The 19,964-nt window shown below is 48.5% G+C and overlaps 10 protein-coding genes across 10 annotated transcripts; 5 read left to right on the top strand and 5 right to left on the bottom strand.

Moving 5' to 3' along the window:
* Positions 1–276: 276 nt before the first annotated feature.
* FOIG_08745 (uncharacterized protein) lies at positions 277–1,721 on the bottom strand. Its single transcript, XM_031208810.1, has one exon. The coding sequence runs from the start codon at positions 1,544–1,546 to the stop codon at positions 326–328; it is 1,221 nt and encodes a 406-aa protein (XP_031061816.1). The 5' UTR covers positions 1,547–1,721; the 3' UTR covers positions 277–325.
* Positions 1,722–2,345: 624 nt separating this feature from the next.
* FOIG_08744 (uncharacterized protein) lies at positions 2,346–4,164 on the top strand. Its single transcript, XM_031208809.1, has 7 exons — positions 2,346–2,909; positions 2,961–3,114; positions 3,164–3,284; positions 3,338–3,385; positions 3,434–3,525; positions 3,576–3,724; positions 3,774–4,164. The coding sequence occupies exons 1-7, from the start codon at positions 2,602–2,604 to the stop codon at positions 3,907–3,909; spliced, it is 1,008 nt and encodes a 335-aa protein (XP_031061815.1). The 5' UTR covers positions 2,346–2,601; the 3' UTR covers positions 3,910–4,164.
* On the bottom strand, positions 4,038–5,560 carry FOIG_08743 (uncharacterized protein; the record flags this gene model as incomplete). The annotated part of the gene is made up of 2 exons (XM_031208808.1): positions 4,038–4,528; positions 4,612–5,560. 2 exons carry the CDS (start codon positions 5,558–5,560, stop codon positions 4,038–4,040), a joined length of 1,440 nt encoding a protein of 479 aa, XP_031061814.1.
* Positions 5,561–6,137: 577 nt separating this feature from the next.
* FOIG_08742 (uncharacterized protein) lies at positions 6,138–7,320 on the top strand. The gene is made up of 3 exons (XM_031208807.1): positions 6,138–6,536; positions 6,586–7,112; positions 7,162–7,320. Exons 1-3 carry the CDS (start codon positions 6,302–6,304, stop codon positions 7,306–7,308), a joined length of 909 nt encoding a protein of 302 aa, XP_031061813.1. The 5' UTR covers positions 6,138–6,301; the 3' UTR covers positions 7,309–7,320.
* Positions 7,321–8,041: 721 nt separating this feature from the next.
* Positions 8,042–9,118, bottom strand: FOIG_08741 (uncharacterized protein). The gene has a single exon (XM_031208806.1). The coding sequence runs from the start codon at positions 8,977–8,979 to the stop codon at positions 8,149–8,151; it is 831 nt and encodes a 276-aa protein (XP_031061812.1). The 5' UTR covers positions 8,980–9,118; the 3' UTR covers positions 8,042–8,148.
* Positions 9,119–9,567: 449 nt separating this feature from the next.
* On the top strand, positions 9,568–11,168 carry FOIG_08740 (uncharacterized protein). Its single transcript, XM_031208805.1, has 4 exons — positions 9,568–9,908; positions 9,965–10,527; positions 10,588–10,721; positions 10,769–11,168. Exons 1-4 carry the CDS (start codon positions 9,668–9,670, stop codon positions 10,947–10,949), a joined length of 1,119 nt encoding a protein of 372 aa, XP_031061811.1. The 5' UTR covers positions 9,568–9,667; the 3' UTR covers positions 10,950–11,168.
* A 1,007-nt stretch (positions 11,169–12,175) lies between these two features.
* FOIG_08739 (uncharacterized protein) lies at positions 12,176–13,778 on the top strand (the record flags this gene model as incomplete). Its single annotated transcript, XM_031208804.1, has 3 exons — positions 12,176–12,442; positions 12,500–12,896; positions 12,958–13,778. The coding sequence occupies 3 exons, from the start codon at positions 12,176–12,178 to the stop codon at positions 13,758–13,760; spliced, it is 1,467 nt and encodes a 488-aa protein (XP_031061810.1). The 3' UTR covers positions 13,761–13,778.
* A 1,161-nt stretch (positions 13,779–14,939) lies between these two features.
* On the top strand, positions 14,940–15,734 carry FOIG_08738 (uncharacterized protein; the record flags this gene model as incomplete). The annotated part of the gene is made up of 2 exons (XM_031208803.1): positions 14,940–15,354; positions 15,409–15,734. 2 exons carry the CDS (start codon positions 14,940–14,942, stop codon positions 15,732–15,734), a joined length of 741 nt encoding a protein of 246 aa, XP_031061809.1.
* Positions 15,735–16,059: 325 nt separating this feature from the next.
* Positions 16,060–16,302, bottom strand: FOIG_08737 (uncharacterized protein; the record flags this gene model as incomplete). Its single annotated transcript, XM_031208802.1, has 1 exon — positions 16,060–16,302. One exon carries the CDS (start codon positions 16,300–16,302, stop codon positions 16,060–16,062), a length of 243 nt encoding a protein of 80 aa, XP_031061808.1.
* Positions 16,303–17,130: 828 nt separating this feature from the next.
* FOIG_08736 (uncharacterized protein) lies at positions 17,131–19,408 on the bottom strand. The gene is made up of 4 exons (XM_031208801.1): positions 18,883–19,408; positions 18,243–18,829; positions 17,702–18,183; positions 17,131–17,638 (listed from the first exon to the last, which is right to left on the bottom strand). The coding sequence occupies exons 1-4, from the start codon at positions 19,013–19,015 to the stop codon at positions 17,302–17,304; spliced, it is 1,539 nt and encodes a 512-aa protein (XP_031061807.1). The 5' UTR covers positions 19,016–19,408; the 3' UTR covers positions 17,131–17,301.
* Between the last annotated feature and the right edge of the window lie 556 nt (positions 19,409–19,964).

Below are 19,964 nucleotides of genomic sequence, written 5' to 3'. Positions count from 1 at the left end.
GATTGGGTCGGGTTAGGCAGTACCAAGGTTGCGGTAGGCCAGAGAGATCATAAAATCGTCAAAGTCGGTTTCTGGGGGGAATATCACCTCGTCTGCTCGTGCTTCTCGGGGTGGTGGGGTTTTGGTTAATCCATGCTCTCTGATTGGCTGTGATAATGCACTAAACTGCTTAGAGAAAATGGAGATGATACCCAAGAAAACTTCCATAGGACTGCTATTCTAAGTATTGAAAAGATTTAGGTAAATTTAGTAAAGATTAATCGGCCTTTTTGGGTGAGAAGTTTTCTTGCTCCCCGAGGAATGCGGATCCATCGCAATGTATGTCCTAAGGAGCCTTGCAGGTAATACCCAAAACATCAGAGCTAATGTTCTCACACAAAAACTGCCCAGCACCTGTTCCAGATTTAACAGTCCAGTTCGTAAACTCAACATCGCAATTCTTTCCCTCAACAGGGCAGTATACATGGCCGGTAGTAGGCGCATACTTGGTGCTAGTCTTGCCCGAGAAGTTCTTGACGTAAATCTCAGACACCTGCGCAGTACTGGGATGCTGTTCACAATAAGACTCGTCTTCGTTGTAGCAAGCATCAAACTCGAATGCAGCACCACAGTTGTCGACGATAACACCGTCCCAGGTAACGTTACGGACAACAGCAGTTCCGTGCTCAGGACCACCGGGGTAAATCTTGATACCAGCCGCTTTCGTAGCGCCTTTCATGGTGGCATTTCTCACGTAGACATTGGTGACTGTGTCGGTGTTTGTCTTGCCCAGAGAACCGACTGATAGACCGTGAGATCCCTGGCAGGTTATGTCAGTGATGGTGACCTGATCACAGCCTGCTTTGAATGCAACGCAATCATCCTCATTCTGGATAAAGATGTCCGAAAGGGTCGTGTACTTGGATGCTCCAATATCGAACCCATCGGTGTTCTTCGGTGGGTAGCTTGACTTGCTGATGGCGGTCAAATGCATGTTGAGGAACTTGACCCTCTCGCTGTTGGAACCGATATCAACAAAGACGTTCTGAGCGTTCTTCATACGAAAGCCGTTGACTTCAACATCAGTAGACCCCTCCACGGCGAACATAACAGGCCTCTTCAAGTCACCAACTGATCCGAAGCGATCCCACGCAGCTTGTCCATTACCATCAATCTCCCCAGTACCAGCAGGACTATGAAATTTAAGCCCGTTAATGCCACGGACGTCAATTTGAGTACGAGAGTTGTTCCAAAACGTGTAATCATCCGAGAGTTTAAGTCGGCTGTCGAGTTGGATTTCGCAGTTGGTGCAGCCGGTAAGACTGAGTTTGGTTCTGATCATGTAGGTAGTATCTTTGGGGAACACGATGACTCCACCATTGCCGCATTGCTTCAGCGCTGCGACGATGGTCGGGACATCGTCTGTCGAAGCTGAGCCGGCTGATTTGGGAGTACAAGTCGCTCGCTTGTGATGTGCGAGAGAATGGTCGTGTACGGTTGGAGTGCCCGCGACTCCCTGGGCAAGGAGTGAAAGGAGAGGAGCGAAGAAGACTGATTGGAAGAGCATCGTTGTAGTAGTAGTCAGACGCCGCGGTCTATGCTTCTGCAAATGTTTCTTGTGCGATATCCGTCATTTAAATACGCATCTCACATCAAGACTCCTTGATAAGTAGTTCATCGGTGAAATAGAAAATACTACCCGATGATTTCATCCTACCCATTTCATGAGTATAGCTGAACCCCTTAATCTGTCTATGGACGATCTGAGTTCGTATCACCTGCTCAAAATCAACTATAGAACCGTTTCAACAAATTATCCACCAATCAACCTCTCCGGCAGTTTGAAAATACGACCCCTCGTTTGCTAACCAAACACATCGAACCAAAATGGACTCTAGCGTCTCTGGAAATTTGGAAGGGTTGTACGGAGTAGATTCGCCCAGTTTAGATGGGTAAATAACCTGAACCCTATCACCTTGAGCTGAGCCCGAGTAAATCTCCGACTTGGGTAAACGAATACCCGCCAAGTCCCCGCATCCTACCCTACTTCTCGAGTTTCAGTGACAATCAAATAATCGATTAATTGAGTGGATTGCAGCGTTTTCTGGGGTAGATCGAAGTCTAATTGTCAATAGTCAAGATCATCAAGTTTCTTAGTTTAGCACATACACGAATTTAGCCTAATACCCCAAAGTCAACCCCAAACTGCCCCCAACTTTAACCTCAGGCTAGACCCCAGGCTTCCTGTTTCGATCTCTTGCTTGGCCAATTTGGAATGGTTTCTGTATTCAGACACTCCTTATTCGATAACTTACGGAGAAACAAGAAGCTGGAATGGCTTTCAAATGATGCCAATACTCTTGCATAGCTATTTAACGGCAGAAAGTTGCCGAATGTTTGTCGTATGATCCGATCAGTTGCATTTTAAACTTGTTATTTCAGCCTGATATCGAACTGTGATTTTCCATGAATGGGATAAGCTTCTGGATAACCTTAGCTCAGCCAACTGGCAGTTAACTCCATCTGAAAACACGATAACTGCCTGCCTTTATCTCCATAACCAGGTCATCATCGTTCGTTGAAACCGTGCAGTCATACAGATTCTCTATTCTCATCATCAGCATGCCGTTCTCCAAGGGCCTTTTCCACTTGGTCCAATTGGCGCTTTTCCTCCGTCAAGGTCCATCTTTCGGTGAAGCAGCCAGCCTTCCAACCCGAGCGGACAATAGTCGCACTGTTGCCCCTGCGAATTGTATCGTGGTAAAACCCAGTGGTGCAAGTGCATCAGAGTTCACCAGTCTACAAGCTGCCGTCAACTCCATCGGTTCATCTACCAAGCCTGCGTGTATCTTCCTCAACTCGGGAACTTACAATGAGCGAGTGGAGATCAAGGTCAAAGCACCCTTGACCCTCTATGGGTCAACCACCGAGTAAGACACTATCCCTTCGGAGACTTCGGATGCACTAACGCAGTGTCTCAGTACTGGAAGCTATAAGAAGAACACCGTAATTATCCAGAATACTCTTGGGTCACAAGATGCGGGCTCTTTAGATGCAAGCTCAACCGTTAATCTTAGGTCCAATGATTTCGCCGCGTACAACATTGACTTCGTCAACGGGTATACAGCTGGACAGGTAAGTTTATCATATCATGCGAGTAGGAAACATGCTAAGCATAGGATAGGCTGTTGCCTTGACGGCAAATGGCAACAAAACCGGATTTTACGGCTGCTCTTTCAAGTCGTACCAGGATACTCTGTATGTCAAGGCTGGATGGATGTACTACTCCAACTGTTATATCGAGGGTAAGTATTCGTTCCTGGCCATTGAGGGTGACATTTCTGAGGGACAACTGTAGGCGCGGTTGATTACATCTTTGGCAACGGCCATGCATGGATAGGCGAATGTAAGTATACCAATGTCCCCCCCACCGACCGTTTCTAACCTTGCTCAGCCACTATTGCCTCTAATGGACCGGGCTACATCACTGCATCATCTCGGACCGAACCAACCGACACCTCACGTTATATCATCGATCACAGCACGGTAAGTGCTACATTACGTGACGCTAATGACAATGACTTAATAAAATATAGATCACATCTACCGGCACCCAAGATCTGACCAACAAAGTCTACCTCGGACGTCCTTGGAGAGTCAACGCACGAGTGATGTACCAGTACAGCACTCTGACAAATGTCGTGAGACCAGAGGGCTACTCACCCATGGCTGAAGGCGCAACACCGTAAGCTAACAAGAAGACCCCCAAGGCGACCAAAGGCTAATTCTATTAGTGTTTTCCAAGAGTTCGAAAACACTGGTGCTGGTGCCGATACTTCGCAGAGAAAGTACTTCACCCCATCGGATAAGGCTCTGACGAAGCAGGATCTTTGGGGAGCTGATTTCAAGTGGTATGATACGAGCTACTAGTGTTTGAGGTCTACACATATATGAGAGATAAGGAATAATACTACGCAAGAACACCCTCTTGGCTTGCTATCAATAAATTACTTGCCTGGAGTCGAAGGATCGACACTGGTGTTCCATCTTTGTAATATCTAACGGCATTCCATCAGCTGTTTTGACTGCACCCATACCATCAACCAAGGCTCCTCTCCAGGTCTTGCACTGCTGAGATGAAGATATGCGTCCTCTTCTAGCTTCCAGGTCAGATCACCTGGAGAGCCCTCCTTGACAACCACGACATCCGGCTCTTCACCTTCTTCCACCACTGGCTTAGTGTTCAGCGCACATAACTCTTTGAACTCCTTCATAGCAAGCTCGTTAGCCATTTGAATCCCCTTAGACGCTGTGGCGACGCTGAAGCCAGAATTAGCCTCTGTACCCTTCTGTATGACAATGACAACATAAATATTCTTCCCACTACCATCGATGACGGAATCGTTGACCTTGTCAACAGCTGCCAACAAGTCAATGGGGAACATGTCACTGGAGCCACCATTTTCGTCGCGGTTCTCTGTTCTGAGCTTCGATAGATCGATATGCCCAGACAGGTCATCCTCCTTGACCACAGGCTCACTCGGCAGCGCTACCAGAAAGTCAGATAGCCCAGGCATGCGGTGGCAACAAGGGCGACGAATACGTCAAACATGTGGTCGAGGTTGATCTCACCTTCTTGGTTCGTTTCTTCATTAATCTCCACGTCACTCGACTTTTCATCAGTCGGCGGATCTGAGACGTCCACCATGTTGCTCTCAGTCGGGGGCTTGTCGTTAACTTGCTCTTCAGCTGACTCTTTGCTGATGATGGCCTGAACCTTTGGCTCAGATTCAAGTTCCAGCAGCTTACTAGGCTGTTCGTGCTGAGTTTCTCCAAGGTTTCTCTCGGATAAGTGCCAAATTTGCTGAGAGTCAAGAAACGGGACGATATATTTGTCCACAAATGACTTCGAGACCCCCAGTGATACTGCATCATTGACGGCGCTTTGCATCCTCGCGATGTACTCCTCTCTGATGGAGCCATCGGTAACGTAGTCCTCGCTAACATACACCAATGCTTTGACTTGCTCAGTACGTGCATGGCGTCCTGAAGTCTCCTCGCCGTCCATGTAGGACACAGGTCCAATATGAGGGGGTGCATTGAATCTCACTTTGCGATTGGCATTGTTGGGAGAATGAGCACCATCACCGCTTATCGAGTCCCGGCGCTGCTCAAGTAGATGGGATAATCGACCAGTCTTGAAGTTCGCGTATTGCTGATGAGGCTCGAAAGAAACTCTCATCAGATACTTCTGGTAGAAACCCTTTGACACTCCTTCGGAGCGATCCAGGGTTCTTTCGTCTTTGGGACCGATCATGTAAAGAAGACCCTCGACTGAGTGATCGCTTCCAGACTCAACGACGTTGGCCACTCCGCGCTCGTTGATCTGCCAACGATAAGAATCAAGAATGGCCTTTCCTTTGAAGACACTTCCGGGACAGCGATGGGCCATTTGAGCGAGGTGCAAGTTGCTCCCGTAGGCGAAGTACAGAGTGCTGGCTGCTCTGATCATCCTTGACCCGGGTGCGTCAACTGTGGCTGACTGGCCATAAGTTGGGCCCGACGGATTGAATGCATACATGACTCTTAGTTGTAAATACACAAAAGTTGTTTGGAGACGAAGTGTCGGAACACGAGAGAAGAGGGAGAGTCTGGGAATTCCGATGGCGGGGCAGACCGGTCGCATGAATTCACAGCCTGATAAGGGAAAAAGAGCCTCAATCAGGCTGCACGTTGGTCACTGTACAATTCTGACTGTGAACATCAAGGTACAAGATTCATCCATATGCATCTGGCCTAAATCGTCACCACCCATGCCATTTCAAGCATCCAATGATACCCACGCGGCTCTAACAATAACAAAATCCATTTCACCGTTCCTCTAGGACCTACCAACAAGACTTGCACTTTATGCTCCCCCGGTTCGGCGGCTGATTAATGATACGATTGGTGATGATGACTGCATAATCGGTCTGATGGTGGCTGCCAATCAAGCTTGGTGAAATGGTACTCTGTGTTTCCCTGCCTGCCTGACTCTCATGTGAAATTGCACTTTGTGCCATTTTTTGTTTTCGATGTATCATGATGGAAAAAGGAATTCCGGACCGCCAGCCCAGGCCACCATCAATTATGATGGATGTAGACATCGTAAGCAATAGGGAACATGTCTCCTAGCCAGGTATCAAGCCTGGGAACAGGCGGCTGAGCCTTGCTAGAGAGAGGTGCAGTGTCAAATATTAAGCCATTAAACGGACGATAATGGCAGCTCGTGCATAGCATCTGTTGATAGTCTCCAAGTTACTACTTTTCGTCTCATCTAGTTATGGCTGATTATCATTTCGGTATCGAGATTGAAGTCATTGTCGGACCTCACAAGGTTCGGTCACCACTTAGCACTAAGCATGCTTTGTACTATGGCAAGCTGGCTGCGTCCCTCCGAAAACGAGGTCTAAAGGCCAAGGCGGACGATTTACAACAAGGCTACACCAAGCGACCGGAACACTACGACAAATGGTGGATCACCAAGGACGGATCCCTTGGGTCCCATACCGACAAGAGTAAGGAGACCTATCCATCTTTATTAGAGTCGATGTTGACAAGATGGAGTTCCAATGGAGGCTGTTTCCCCGGTCCTCAGCTTGAGGGCAAACTGGGAACATGAAATTGATGTCTTCTGGACCGCAATGCGTGTTGTTTTCCATATGCCCGATCGATCACTTCTCTGCGGGAGTCACATCCACGTATCCAAGGGCCTCAACCAGACCTTCAGTCTTCCTCAAGTCAAGAAGATCGCGTTTGGCGTCGTCTACTATGAGAATCTCATTTTACAGCTTCTCATGCGAGAACGAGCCAACAACCGATATTGCAAGCAGAATACTCTGAACTCAACACCGCTTATGCGCTGCAACGGCAACTATAACGCTATAGCGGAGCTTATTAAAAGTGCAAAGAGCACGACGGCTTTAAAGAATATTATGCAGAACGATAGGTACGTTCTGTGGAATTTCGACAACATCGTCCCCGGGAGCTCTGGAACAATTGAGTTCAGAGGCGGGAGGTGCCTCAGGGGAGAGATCAGAACGAAGCGATGGATTGCTTTCACGATTGCTCTGATCCAAGCTCTACTAAACATGGTAAGTTCTACCAAGGATCTTAATCACCTTCCACTACTAACTGCCTAAGAATAACATCGCGAATCCCAATGTTTCGACTCTAGAATCATGGACACCAGAGGGTCTTTACACTATGATCAAGAAAGCTGCCAGTCAGCTCTCTTTGAGAAACTCTTTGCCAGAAGACTGGAAGGTTCTGAATGAGTCACAGAGATGAGCCAGAAATGTGGTTATTCGTTTTTTCTTATCTTAGTTTCAGTTGAATGTCAATCAATTTGTTACCTTTAGTTCATCAGACTTTGCAAACCAGCGATACCTGATTCCAACATGTCCTCAACTTTCGGCAAAGCAGTTGATAGGCAGCTAAGTTTCGTAAGCTTGCTATATGAGCGGCGTGTTTCTATTTTGGTCGATCTGTGTTGTTATTCTCATTTGGGTAGTCGGCTAATTTGCAAACCATCTCGTCAAGACACGTAAGAAGGGATCCGACAAGAGGCAGCCCTATCGTGCAGGCTCCACCGTTTTCAGCTGTCATGGCTTTGGAAAACTGCTCGTGTGCTGATAACGATATTCAGGCTTGAGGAACCAATCTGACCGAGCCCCTACAGCTTTCAAGTTCGGGACCAGTCAGAATTGCACATTTAGCAGCCATCATTGACTGAGATTGGAAAGTGTTTCAGGCGCATCAGGCTGAGGACACTGGAATCACCATGAATCATTCGTACAAGTTACAATATCTATAGCTTGTGGTTGGTTTTAATGGACTTCAACTTTCCGAATGTATCCTCATGCCCAATCAGGACAACGAAATGAGGTCGTTGCACGTTGAGGCTTAGACAATTGCATCAACTGTGACTCAACAATCGAGCAGCCGCACTGCGCAGCCTGAGACTTGCCTTGCATGCGGCTGATCGGCTACCTCTTAATCTTTACATTGACAGGAGTACTGTGGTTGAAAACGATCTATTATTGGAATATACATGCATACTAAATAAAAAGGCTCGGGTGGGCTGAAGTGAATATGCACAAACAATGGGCCGGGCATGAGACAGCTCAATCACCACCCCCATGTCCAGGATGTTGATTGCGAAAATGGCCTTGAAACTCTCTGGGAAGTGCGCACACCTCGCCCCAAGGTTGAGGCGTGGCGCTGGAATGCAGTCCCCCATGCTCTGCGCTGCGGAGATGAGCTCCGACGCCTTCTTCGACGAGGATCCTCTGGGTCTGAACTGGCTCTGCGATGACCATTTTGACGCGTCGCCCTTCTCGTCTGATCCTCGCGTTGAGATCGTCTTGAGGTTGACCTCAATGGAATGGACGGTCGAACCGTGTTCTCGAAGAAGTCACTTGGGATACCCAAAGTGACAGCATCCCTTATGCCACAGTTCATGCGGTCAACGTATTCATCCCGTGCGGTACCCCACTGCGAGTAGCGACTGCTGAGATAAACCAGGACGTTGCTTCTGATTCTGCCTTGCCGCTCGGGCTCATGGGATCGCGATCCTGACCGCACTGCGTTGACAGCCTTATCTAGCCCACCATCTTGGACAAGGTATCGTGTTGGAAGCTGGAGGTCTTCAACAGCTTCATGTAACACGACACTATGATATGACTTGGTGTAAGCGCCGGAATGGACGCCTTCGTTTCTGTCGAGGCGAGCTTCATCGTCGACGCTTACTTGGTAGACCAGTCCGTGCACGTTGTATCCGCTGCAAGGAATCACATTCGCGAAGCCTCGACTGTTGATCTGCCATCGATGATCCAACAGAACCGCCCTGCCAACGTAGTAACTTTCTGGGCAACGGCTGGCCATTTGCTGCAGCCAAAGGTTACTACCATAGGCGAAGTAGAGTTGCGCCGGCAAGTCCGACATGGCGTGAATGTGCATGTAAAAACGCTATACCCCGGTCGAGTTGTACTGAGGGCTGATACCCAATGATTGAAAGAGTGAGGCTCTAGAGGTCTGGAGTTCTATGCGAGCTGCAGCGAAGGATCTCTGGGTTGGCAGTTGGAGCCTGACAATCGACAGTCAATAATTTGCATTCGTTAGGCTGCGACGAGCGAGGCAATTTATGGTGGCTTTCTAGATGAGCTGATTAATTTCTTTGGTCACGCTTGCTGCCGTGCAACCTTGAGCGACGGTTGCGATACTCGCGTCGCCAAGTTTGTAATTCCTATCTGCGCGTCAAGCAGTCAAAGCCACGTCGAAGTGTGCAGGGTGTTCCAGATCCGAAGCTGGAGGGTGCTCAGCTGTTACATTGTCAAATGTCCAATTACTACCATATCAGTCTCTCTTTATGCGGGCGTTTGCAATCATAAAGGTGTGGTAATACAAGGCTCTAAGAAGCTGTGATGATGGATAGGGATGCAACCCTCTCAGACAGTGCGAGCCTGATTGTGTACTTGGATAGATACTCACCAACCCGTAATCTGACTTGCGAGAGCAGAGCCTGATTCATTTTAATTGCCTCGTGCAATTTCTGAGGTTGCGACTGATATCTTGATTATGAACATGGCTTCCCCAGGTGCTTGTGATGGGCGACTCGGCCATCGTCAATTGCTTCACGTGAGCCACCATGTCTTCATTTGGTTCATACAACTTCGGGGTCGAATTGGAGCTCATTGCTGAGCCGAAAAGAGTACGACACCCTCTATTGCGTGCTGTCTACTACGAAGAATTGGCGACATCACTGAGATATGATGGCGCCGAAGCAGAAGCAGATAAGCTCAATCAGCGATATCGAAAACGTCCAGAACACTACGATAAGTGGTGGATTACAAAGGATGGATCGCTAGGGGATCCTGAGCATCCATGCAGTGAGTCTCTTAAATATTTGTTGTAATTGCATACTAATACTGGGACCTACTCACAGTTCCGCTTGAGGCTGTCTCACCTATACTCTCCACTGATTACACTTGGGAGAACCAGGTAGATGTTTTCTGGAACTCATGGGACCGTGTATTCCACATGCCAGAATCATCTATTGCTTGCGGAAGCCATATTCATGTGTCACCATCACCAGAGATGGAATTTGACCTGAACCAGCTTCGCAATATTGCTTTCGGTATCGTCTACTATGAGCCTCTGGTCATTCGCCTGCTTCCATACCATCGACAGAACAACAAGTACTGCAGACCTAACACGCTACGATCTGGACCATTATATGACCTCATGTCAAGTTTCCACGAAGAAGCAGCACTCAGAGAGCTATGGGACGCGCTCGACGATGGCGTTGACGAAGAAGACATCAGAGACCTTATGCAATCTGGCCCAGAGCCGAAGCAGGAGAGATATGTCCTCTGGAATTTTGACAACATCTTCGGTGGAGGCTCCGGTAGCATCGAATTTCGAGGAGGCCCAGGTTTGAGAGGCCCGGTCAAGACGAAGAGGTGGATATCATTTGTTGTCGCTTTCATCCACGTGTGCACAAACTTGGTAAGCTTCTCACCCAGCTCTTGATTCACGTGATTCTACAGGCACTGACTTGCATCACAGGATGTCGCATCATGGAGCCACTACACAAGACCAAGTATGGACAGATTCTGGAGAGATTTGCGTAGGTCTGCGCAAGCTGTCAGTGTGAAAGAGAACCTTCCATCAGACTGGAGAGTCATGGCAGGGCTGGTCAGGTGAGTATTCGTATCCCATTTCACGGCCCGTGACTGACGATTTGCAGCGGCAATTCTTACGAAGAGTCTGTTCTTGATGATTTTAGCGACTCAGGCTACGGTGATGACTCATCTATCATGGGCAAATCTGACTCCGAATATTCCGACTCTGAGTATAGCGATGGAGAATATGAAGCCCTGCAGCAGGAGTTAATCCGGGAGAGAGAACATCGTTGCACAATTCTCTAGGTGGCTGTGCGATATCATGGCGGCGTTTTACAATTGGCAATAAAAAATGCTGACTGCATATCTGCGGCTGAGATGAGTACCAATCAGGATGAAACGGACTGATCGCAGTAGAATGTCGTTGGTTAGACTCATGGCATGCATATTCGGGCTTACCCTATCCAATACGATCAGTCTTGGCAATCAGGCTCTAAGATAGACAATTGATTGATAACAGTTCAGACACATTCTGCCATTCTGCAGGCTGTGTCGTTGGGCGACGAATGCTAAGGAAACTGGGACCCTTGAGACTCGCGCTACATCAATACGCTTGGGACTTATCGACTATTCCCTTCTCTATCTGTCCAAGAGATCTGGATGAGGGTTTGTGCTTAAGGATAAAAGAGGCTTCGGTCATCCGAAAATAGCGATGCATGGATGAAGTCCAGAAGCCGAGCTGGCCCAGCCGACAGCTTCAGCCTCAACGTGCATGCATATTTAGCCCCCAACAGACCTTCTGATGTAGGTGCTGATGATGGGGGCGAGACGCATCTTTAGTATTTTCCCCAACCTTTGGCTGTGCAACAGAGCCTTGTTTTACCAACAGTTGGAATTGGGATATGTATCACGGCAATTGCTTCTTTGGTAGAATGAGAACAACGGGATATTCACAGGTTTCGCAACCTTCTCCATTGACAACAGTTTGGCCATGGCTGACGAGACTTGATCACCTAGCCTTTATGGTGTTGCAAAACGCACCGACCAACTGCGAGGTCTCAGTAGCATACATGATGTCTGCATAAGTGGCAACAGAAGCAATGATAGTCGCCCTTCAAGACACAGAAAATAGCCCCAACAGTTGTGTAACAAGACCTCAATTCAACAGGATTGGGGCTTAAGATGCCGCGCTTGAGCCTGTGTCTGTTCAAATAAGTCGGGAGTTAGTGTCGCCATCGTTGAGTTTTGTGAGTGTGCCTCAGCCGCACCCCCAGCCAGAGGGATTATCCCTCACCGGCATCAAGCTGCCTTATTCAAGTGTCCCGTCCGGTGCCGTGGCTTGGTAACATCACAACAGCCATATCACCCTGCAGACAATTGAGCTCCTGGGAGGCAAAATGAGGCTCCCCGGTCCTGATATGGCTGTAAAGCTGCTTCTTTCCATTTTAATGCTCCCATTCCTCCATCGCCTCGCCTCGCCGCGTCAATGTTACGTTCATGCTCCTTTTTCTGAAACATTATCATTGTTCAACATGCAACTAACCATGCTTTCGTGGCTGGTGTTTTTGGCATGGGCTCAAACCAGCTACGGTTCTGCTCTGTATGCTTTTTTCACCGACCTCACTATACAAGTTGGCGCACAAGACCCTACCACAGGAAAGCTTCTCTATAGTGCCTGTAATAGTCAAAATATCCCAATTTTCCCCCTCGAAAAGCCCAATATCCTCGATACAAAAGAGCCACCGCGCAATGGCACTGCGCTTACAGCCGTAGGCTGGGGGGACTGGCAATTTATCACTGTACGTCTCCTCTCTTTCTCCAAACTGGTCGCTGCATACAGCTCACAGCATATCCAGGCGCAAGTCTTCTGGCAGACTGAAGATAATACGATCGTGCAGGGGAAATACATCTGTAACATGACGACGGGAAAACTTGTACGCGACCGCGAGTTCCAGATCTCGGCGGCGGCTGGCGTCGACTCCATCCACAACGAAACGGGCCTCTCAATCGTCAACCTTGGAGAGAAAGATGGATATCGTCTGTTCTATCATGACGAGGACAGGAAAGTCAAGATGCTGTGGTATACTGATGATGATGGTTGGAACGATGGGGGCGCTATATCACAGGATACTGCTGGAGGCATGGCGTTAGGGTCAACGATACATGACTTCAAGAACATTACTGTGCCTTTCCCGAAGGACTCTGAGAATATCGAGCTGTCCCGCCTGGATAAGTCTGGTCTCTGGACGTTAGGTACGCCTCATGACCCTGTCGCGCTGGTAGTACTGGAGAAGCAGTGGCTGACAAGTAATAGACGCGTTCCCGAACAAGTTCCTCGGACTCTATACTAACAACACACTGCCGACGGATATGTTTTGGAGCTTGGAAGACGAAGCCGACTTCTCTCTTCCTGCCTGGAACTCTTCACTCGAAGCCATCGGCGCAGCAGTGGACCGAGACCGATCGCGAACACGGAGTATCTTCTATATCGGCGACGATAAGAAGATACACGAAGTCAAATCGACGAAGAGTGGTTGGCAGCTCGGCTCAAACCAAACAGAGCGCGCATGGCCTGTCGCCGATATCGCGAGCTCCGGTCTAGCCGTAGTCTCTCAACAGAGCGAAGGCAAAGCTTGGCTGTACTACTGGTCCAACGAGACGATTGTACAAGCATTCAAGGATTACGATGGCGACTGGGTTGATGCAGAAGCATTGCCGCAAAAGGTTCCGACAAATGGGACAGATGACAAGAAGCCCAAAGACAGACCAACACAAGAGGATGAGCCTGAGCCAGAGGGTTCTAAAGGCCTGGGCTCCGGGGCAAAGACTGGAATTGGTGTTGGGGTAGGCATTGGAGTCGGCGCGTTGCTGATATGTGTTCTTGCCTGGCTATGGATGAAGCGACGCAAAGAACGCGCTCACCAAGAGAAGGTCTCGGATATCGTGGAAGTAGGAGGAAGTCCTCTAGAGCCGCGATTGTCTGTCTTCAAGGAGGATTTGCCCAGAGAAAATGAACGTGTGGAACCATCAGAGATGGCCGGCCAAGGCCGACCAGCTGAGCTGAGCCACCACGATTCAGTGATTTACGAGTTGCCAGAGCATCATGCGAGAGGATAGCGGGTGGGCATCGGGTTGAATGAGCAAAGGCGTAATGATAAGATTGTCAATTTCAACATGAGCATAAATAGCAGTTAATTTGATCAGCCTGCCCTATTGTGAAGAAATGAGAGCAGACTGTAAGGTTTATCTCAGAATATCTTTGTGAATCTCAAGCTCGTCGTAGGGGCAGTCTCACCGGTTCTCGCGCCGTGCCGGAAGTCGGAAAGTACGGGGGCTCCAGCAATGTCTTCCAGTGGTTCAGTAGCCTATCAAATTAGCCAATTTAGCCAATCAGCCCTACCACTTGTCTTGTTCGCTGTCCCCGACATCCCCGTCAAAGTAAGCTGCTGGATTGATTGAGCACCCTGCGTCTGGACCAGACTGGACCGGCCGGGTCTCAAGTTCTGGCCTGTTTTCTCCAATACAATCTGAGAAGTATTGGAGAATGTGTTATTCTCAGCGGAAAAAAAAAAGAAGGAGGGAACTAGCAGGCGAACAAGTCCTGAGCTGGAGGCAAAGGTGCTCAAGCCAGGTCATGGCCACTATCGATCATCACATTCCCGCGACCGCCTGCCAACACCCAAATGGTTATCTCGAGAGCCAGCAGGGAATCAATGCCAAAAGAAAAAAAGCAGTAGCGCCAACGGTAGGTTCGAGCAAAGGGGGATTTACCGCCAGCCACTTTGGCTTCTCAGCCAGCCACTGGGTCGGATTTTGACCAGGGTAATTTGGAGCTATCGATTTCCCGGGGAGCGGCCCGTACCATTCACCAAATCATAACCAAAACGGGGCAAGTCCGCTGACAGACCCGACCAATTGATACATGGGTGATCAGTTTTGGAACAGGTAATCTGAAGAGAGAATGCTGGGCAAAAGCCACAGCTGATCCCCGGATACACTATTGAATGCTGGGGCTGACTGTTCCCCAGGCTTTTCTCAGCTTGTGAGTCTATTGACCGGATCACCTCCCAAAATGGCAAACGTCAAGGCGCAAGACACAGGCTATATCTATAGTTTCAGCCGTTTGAGACGGATCGGGGAAGATGTAAATTTCAACGTATCGATCATTGGAACGTTGGATTGGAATGGGAGAGGCGGCGTCCCTCAAATTGCCATATAAAAGTACAGAGCATGGCACCCTAGTCTTCGCGACTGGCTTGGTGTTTGTAAATCTGCCTAATACTCTCAACCGTCACCATGATCTTCAAATCTTTGCTCCTCTCATCACTTTTGGCCACTGGCCTCGCTTTATACATACCTCATGAGGACATCACGAGCAAAGAATGCGATTGTTCTGGAGAACATGTTCGTGAGAACAACAAGCTCAAGCATATTTACATCTGCGGCGATGAACGTCTTGGGCCTACAGACCTCCCCACGAACCTCCCTCTTAGCACATATGTTGCAGGCTATGACCGTTTCGGAGGCTTGACTCCCAACGAATTTCTGGAGAAGTGGTGGAATAACACTGCCAGACCCGATGGTAAAAAGCCAGTTGGCTGGACGTATCCGTTGAAGAACGGGTTTGAGTTGGACGACGATGAACGGCCTATCAGGGCAAACGTGAATCTTGCGCCAGGAACGCTGGTTGACAGATTCGGAGAACCTACAGGTAAACTATACGTTGCGCCCTACTCCGATATTGAACACTGACATGTTGCAAAAGGTCGTTATCTCTCTCCTGCTACAGCCCCCTTTTCGCAAAGAGCTCTCCACCCTGGGAATCTCATCACTGGGGAGAACAAAGAATTTCCCAACAACTATCATGTGTACAAGGTGACCAAGTCATTTACCGTTCAGGCAGGACCTATCAGGCCATGGTTTGGTCAGCCAGGCTACGGCGTGCAGTTCTTCCTCGGTGTTGGCATCACGGTGAAAGACTACCTGGACAACGGAAGTCTACAATGGGTTAACGCATCAGCCCTGGTTAGGGAGGCAAAGCACTGCGCACTGAGTGGAGGAGATACTGATTTAGAGTCAGAAGAGCTCTAGATGACTGGCTGGAAATACGAGAATTATAAATCACCATGAAATAGGTAGAAATGGAAGTAGCCAAGATACACCTGTTCCAATCTCTTGTTTGAGATTCCCAATGTTCGACATCACGATAATTCTAATAACGTTGTATACTGGCAAATGATTCATGTCAGCTATCACTAGCCATATATTTCTGCTTCAAAGAATGTAAATTGTTGATGGTTAACTATTAGAGATACCATGAGCCCCTGGATTCTTATAGCTCCATTCTCTGGTAATAGGACCGCCTAGTCCCGCCGTCATTCATCACGTTTCATCACATTTGAGTTCATAACTGTGCCTATAGAGGTTCGGGACTGGTGTACTCCCAGTGCTCTGTCAGACTGGTATCTAGGTGATACATCCATCCGATCGAAGATTCATCAGAAGCGAGGGCTTCATCGTCGGTCTGTCGTCTATTGTCACATTTATCGCAGTAAATATTACTCATCGAGGTGACAGTGCTGCAAAGCCTTCCCGAGATGTTTTTGTTGCACTTCCACTTCTTGTGGTCTTTGCGTACAACTGTTGTCGTGGTGGCCATTGTGGAATATTCTGGTTTGTAGGGATTTGTGTTTTGCTTAGTATATATGTATTTGAGCAAAGTGTTGCTATATGCTTTGTGTTTTGTCGAATGAAGCTTTTGAGAAGCCTTTTTACGAGCAAGAAGATACCGTATTTATACCATTCAGACACTATTATTCACTTCAAAGAGCAACCGCAAGATGGCCATGAAGGTCGTAAAATGCGTGCAACATCACATCACTCAACTCGCATGTCAAGCTTGCATGACATCTCCGTGACATGAATCAGGCAACGAATCCATGCGTTACATCACTGTCTGGGTAGTGAGAAATGGTAGCCCCTGATAGTAAGACCGTAGCTTGTGTGGCGCATGTCCTTCAATCATTGAATCAACCTGAACTACCTGCTGAAACACACCACCATTTCCTTGTGTGATCAACTGGCCTCTGACTTGCCGTGACTATTAGCTATATGGGAGTTTCTAAGCTTCTCAAGAGCTATATATCACAACCGTTGACTAACGTCAACGTTGATTCCAATCCCCGACACAAGTCCCAACGACAAGCCTCCATCATCAACCACTATAATCCTATAAACCTTTACTCTTAATTCACATCCATCATGACATTCGGGCGAGTCACGGTGGAAGTGAGCAGCCATCACGTTCACTGGGGATGCAATGCACAAGCAGGCGGCTGCGGTGAAATAAACGACATCACACAAAAGACCTGTGGGACATGTAAGAAAACGCGGTGCGCAGGTGATGATGCCCTGGCCAAAACGCCCGAGAATCCTGTCTCAGGCAAAAGATTCGAAATTGGATATCTTGACCATGTCGATGAGAAAGGCGAAGAGCACTGGTATTACTTCGACTCGAACGCAAAAAGACAATCACAAATCGGTAATAACTGAGACGCATGTGCCAAGGAGACAAGAAACTCTATATCGCCTAGTCTAGTTGATAATATCAAAGAGGGCTGGCTACGCTAACACAAGAATCTTTCCCATTCGTCAATTTTCATTCCAGATGCTTCACATCAGCCTTTTCAATCACCTGCTTCGTGTCAAGCTCATCAGAGTAGAGTCCATCTGGTGCATCGCCAAAGATGACCGAAATCTCCTCCAGTGTACGTCCACGTGTTTCGGGATAGAAAAAGAAAATGACGAAGCCATAGGACACCAGAAGAGCCACATACACGATGTAGTACTTCCAACCAATAGCTGACAAAGCAATTGGGTTCACAAAGACGTTGAAAATGAGGGCCAGGATCATAATCATCCAGGCTGCAGAGATTCCACGGCCACGTAGCTGGAAGGGCCAAAGCTCAAGAGGGTAAGCAACCTGAAGAGGGGTTCTATGAAGAGCTGTGTTAGTGATGCGATCCAGAGTATACGTGGGTGAAACAGAGTTGACTTACATAGCGATAGCATAACCAGCATTGAATAAGAACACAAATGGAATCATTGTGACTCCAACTGATCGTGATCCAGTTTGCGCAAAGCTCCCTGACATGGCAGTGATTAGGATAAAGCTGACAAGCATGACTGCGCAAGAGATCATGAGAAGAAGTCGTCGTCCCAGTCTCTCGACGCATGAGGCACCAGCAACTGCAGCCAAGAAACTCCAGATCTGAAGACATCCCATAATCAGAGTCTGATCAGTGACGCTGGTGATGCCCACGGTGGCAAGGACAGTAGAGAGGTAATAGCTGACGACTCCATTACCGACCCACTGACTGTAGATTGCCAATGATGCCGTGATGAAGAGACGGCGACGATGGGCGGGAGTGGATACTAGTGATGCCCAGGAGCTTGACTTCTCGGCTTGTTTCTCGGACTCGATTGCGGTTGTAATTTCGTGAAGTTCGAAGTCGACGAGAGGGTGGTTCGCATCACCGCCCTGTAAAGTAGTACTTAGCTAACTGTTCGATACGCATCGATCATGCTAATTTGACTTACCGCGTGCAGCTTTCCTAGTGTCTCCCGCGCTGCGTCTTCTCGTCCAACAGATACCAGCCATCGAGGACTTTCGGGCGCCATGATCAAAGCAGGAAGTGCAACAAGAGGCAAGGCAATCTGGAGAATGGTTGGTATCCTCCAGGCCCAGTCGGTGTAGTTCCTGGTGCCGTAGCACGCCCATGCTGCAATGATACCACCGATAAAATAGTTACAGTTGGTCAAAGCTGTGATGACACTTCGGTGGCTAGGGTACGCGATCTCAGTAATGAGAAGAGGGATTGATGTCGCGAACATGGCAGTCGGGATACCGAGGATAAAACGGCCCGCGATCCACTCTGCCTCAGTCTTAGCACCTGTCTGGAGACCAGTACCGATTGCCAGCGGAATGAAGCCTAGGAAAGCTGGAAGACGACGACCATATTTGTTTGCGAGCCATGAGCTAGGAGGGCACGCTACAAAGAATCCGATGAAGTAGATGGCGTTGATGAAGCCGGACCATTCACCAGAAGGATGGTCCATGAAGTCGCTCCATTGGGGTAGAGATTGAAGACCGTTGAGGAGACTTCCATCATATCCGATTGCCGATTCTTGTTCAAGTCAGTTCTCATGAACCATATTGATCATTCCTTATGCAACTCACGGAAGCAGACCAAGCCCAGGATCAGACTATTGAGTTTAACCAAGTGGGCTTGCTTATACCACGGTGTAGTCTGGTTCGGCAGAACAGCCTCAATGCCCCCAGACGGAGGCTGGATCTTGGAGTCCACGGCCATTCTGCTCAATTGGCAAAGTGGATCGTTGGTTTGTGGAGTTGTTGATAGCCGCTATCTGGAGAGCCAAAACGCAAAACGGGGGCGATCAACGACCATTATAAGCTACCACGGTATGATGCTGCACGGGCACCAACAGCACGGAACTCTTCCCGCACGGGTCGTCACAAAACGTCGCGGGGTCTCCAGGTTTTTTCCCAACGCCCCCAGATCTCCAGATTATAGGATGATATGAACAAGGGATGGACAATTCGATACCACCTCGTTCCACTTAGCTGAAATACCAGCAAGGGTACATGGCAGGAAAGGAACTCGGCGACCCCGCAGTTGTCTAATTGATCTTTGCGAAGTTTGCCGGATATTGCCTGTTCAAAGTGTCACTTGCACGAGTCATGGACATGTCCTGATATGATTCAAGGACTGGGTGAACTGCGGTTAACTAGGTTGAGGTCCCGCTAGAAGCTCTAGCGTCGGTAGAAGCTGGGGAAACTTCGTTTATGAGTCGGATAGCTATTTTGTGGTATTGTTATTGGTTCATGATAAAGATCTGAAGCTGTCGGCACTTGAGCCCTCTAGAAATAGCATACTATCAGCTCCCTCAGCTGAAGAATATGCCGGATTTACCCCAGAAGAATACCCAATGATGAGTTTCTGATATAAATCGACCCCGTCTTTCATCTTCAAAGTCCTTCAGCTTCATCTGAATTGTTAGGCTGTGAAGATGCTGAGCAAGTTCACCGGCAGTTTTTCTGATCCCGTGAGCAGTTTCGGGTCCGTGAAGTGGGATACTGTCCAGGGACCCCTGCGTCCAACACTTGTTTCGGACATGTAAATGACTGGCTCTCCAATTCTTCCTCTTCAATCACCAATCCCCAAGCTTTCCGAAAACACTAGCTCCGCCTCCACGCGATACCCCAACCGGTCAAATGAAGCCAAGGCCGTGAGTAGGACC

This window comes from Fusarium odoratissimum, assembly GCF_000260195.1.
Source record: "Fusarium odoratissimum NRRL 54006 unplaced genomic scaffold supercont1.13, whole genome shotgun sequence".
Lineage (NCBI taxonomy): Eukaryota > Fungi > Ascomycota > Sordariomycetes > Hypocreales > Nectriaceae > Fusarium > Fusarium odoratissimum.
Note: the sequence above shows the minus strand (reverse complement) of the source record. Positions and strands in the feature narration are given on the sequence as shown.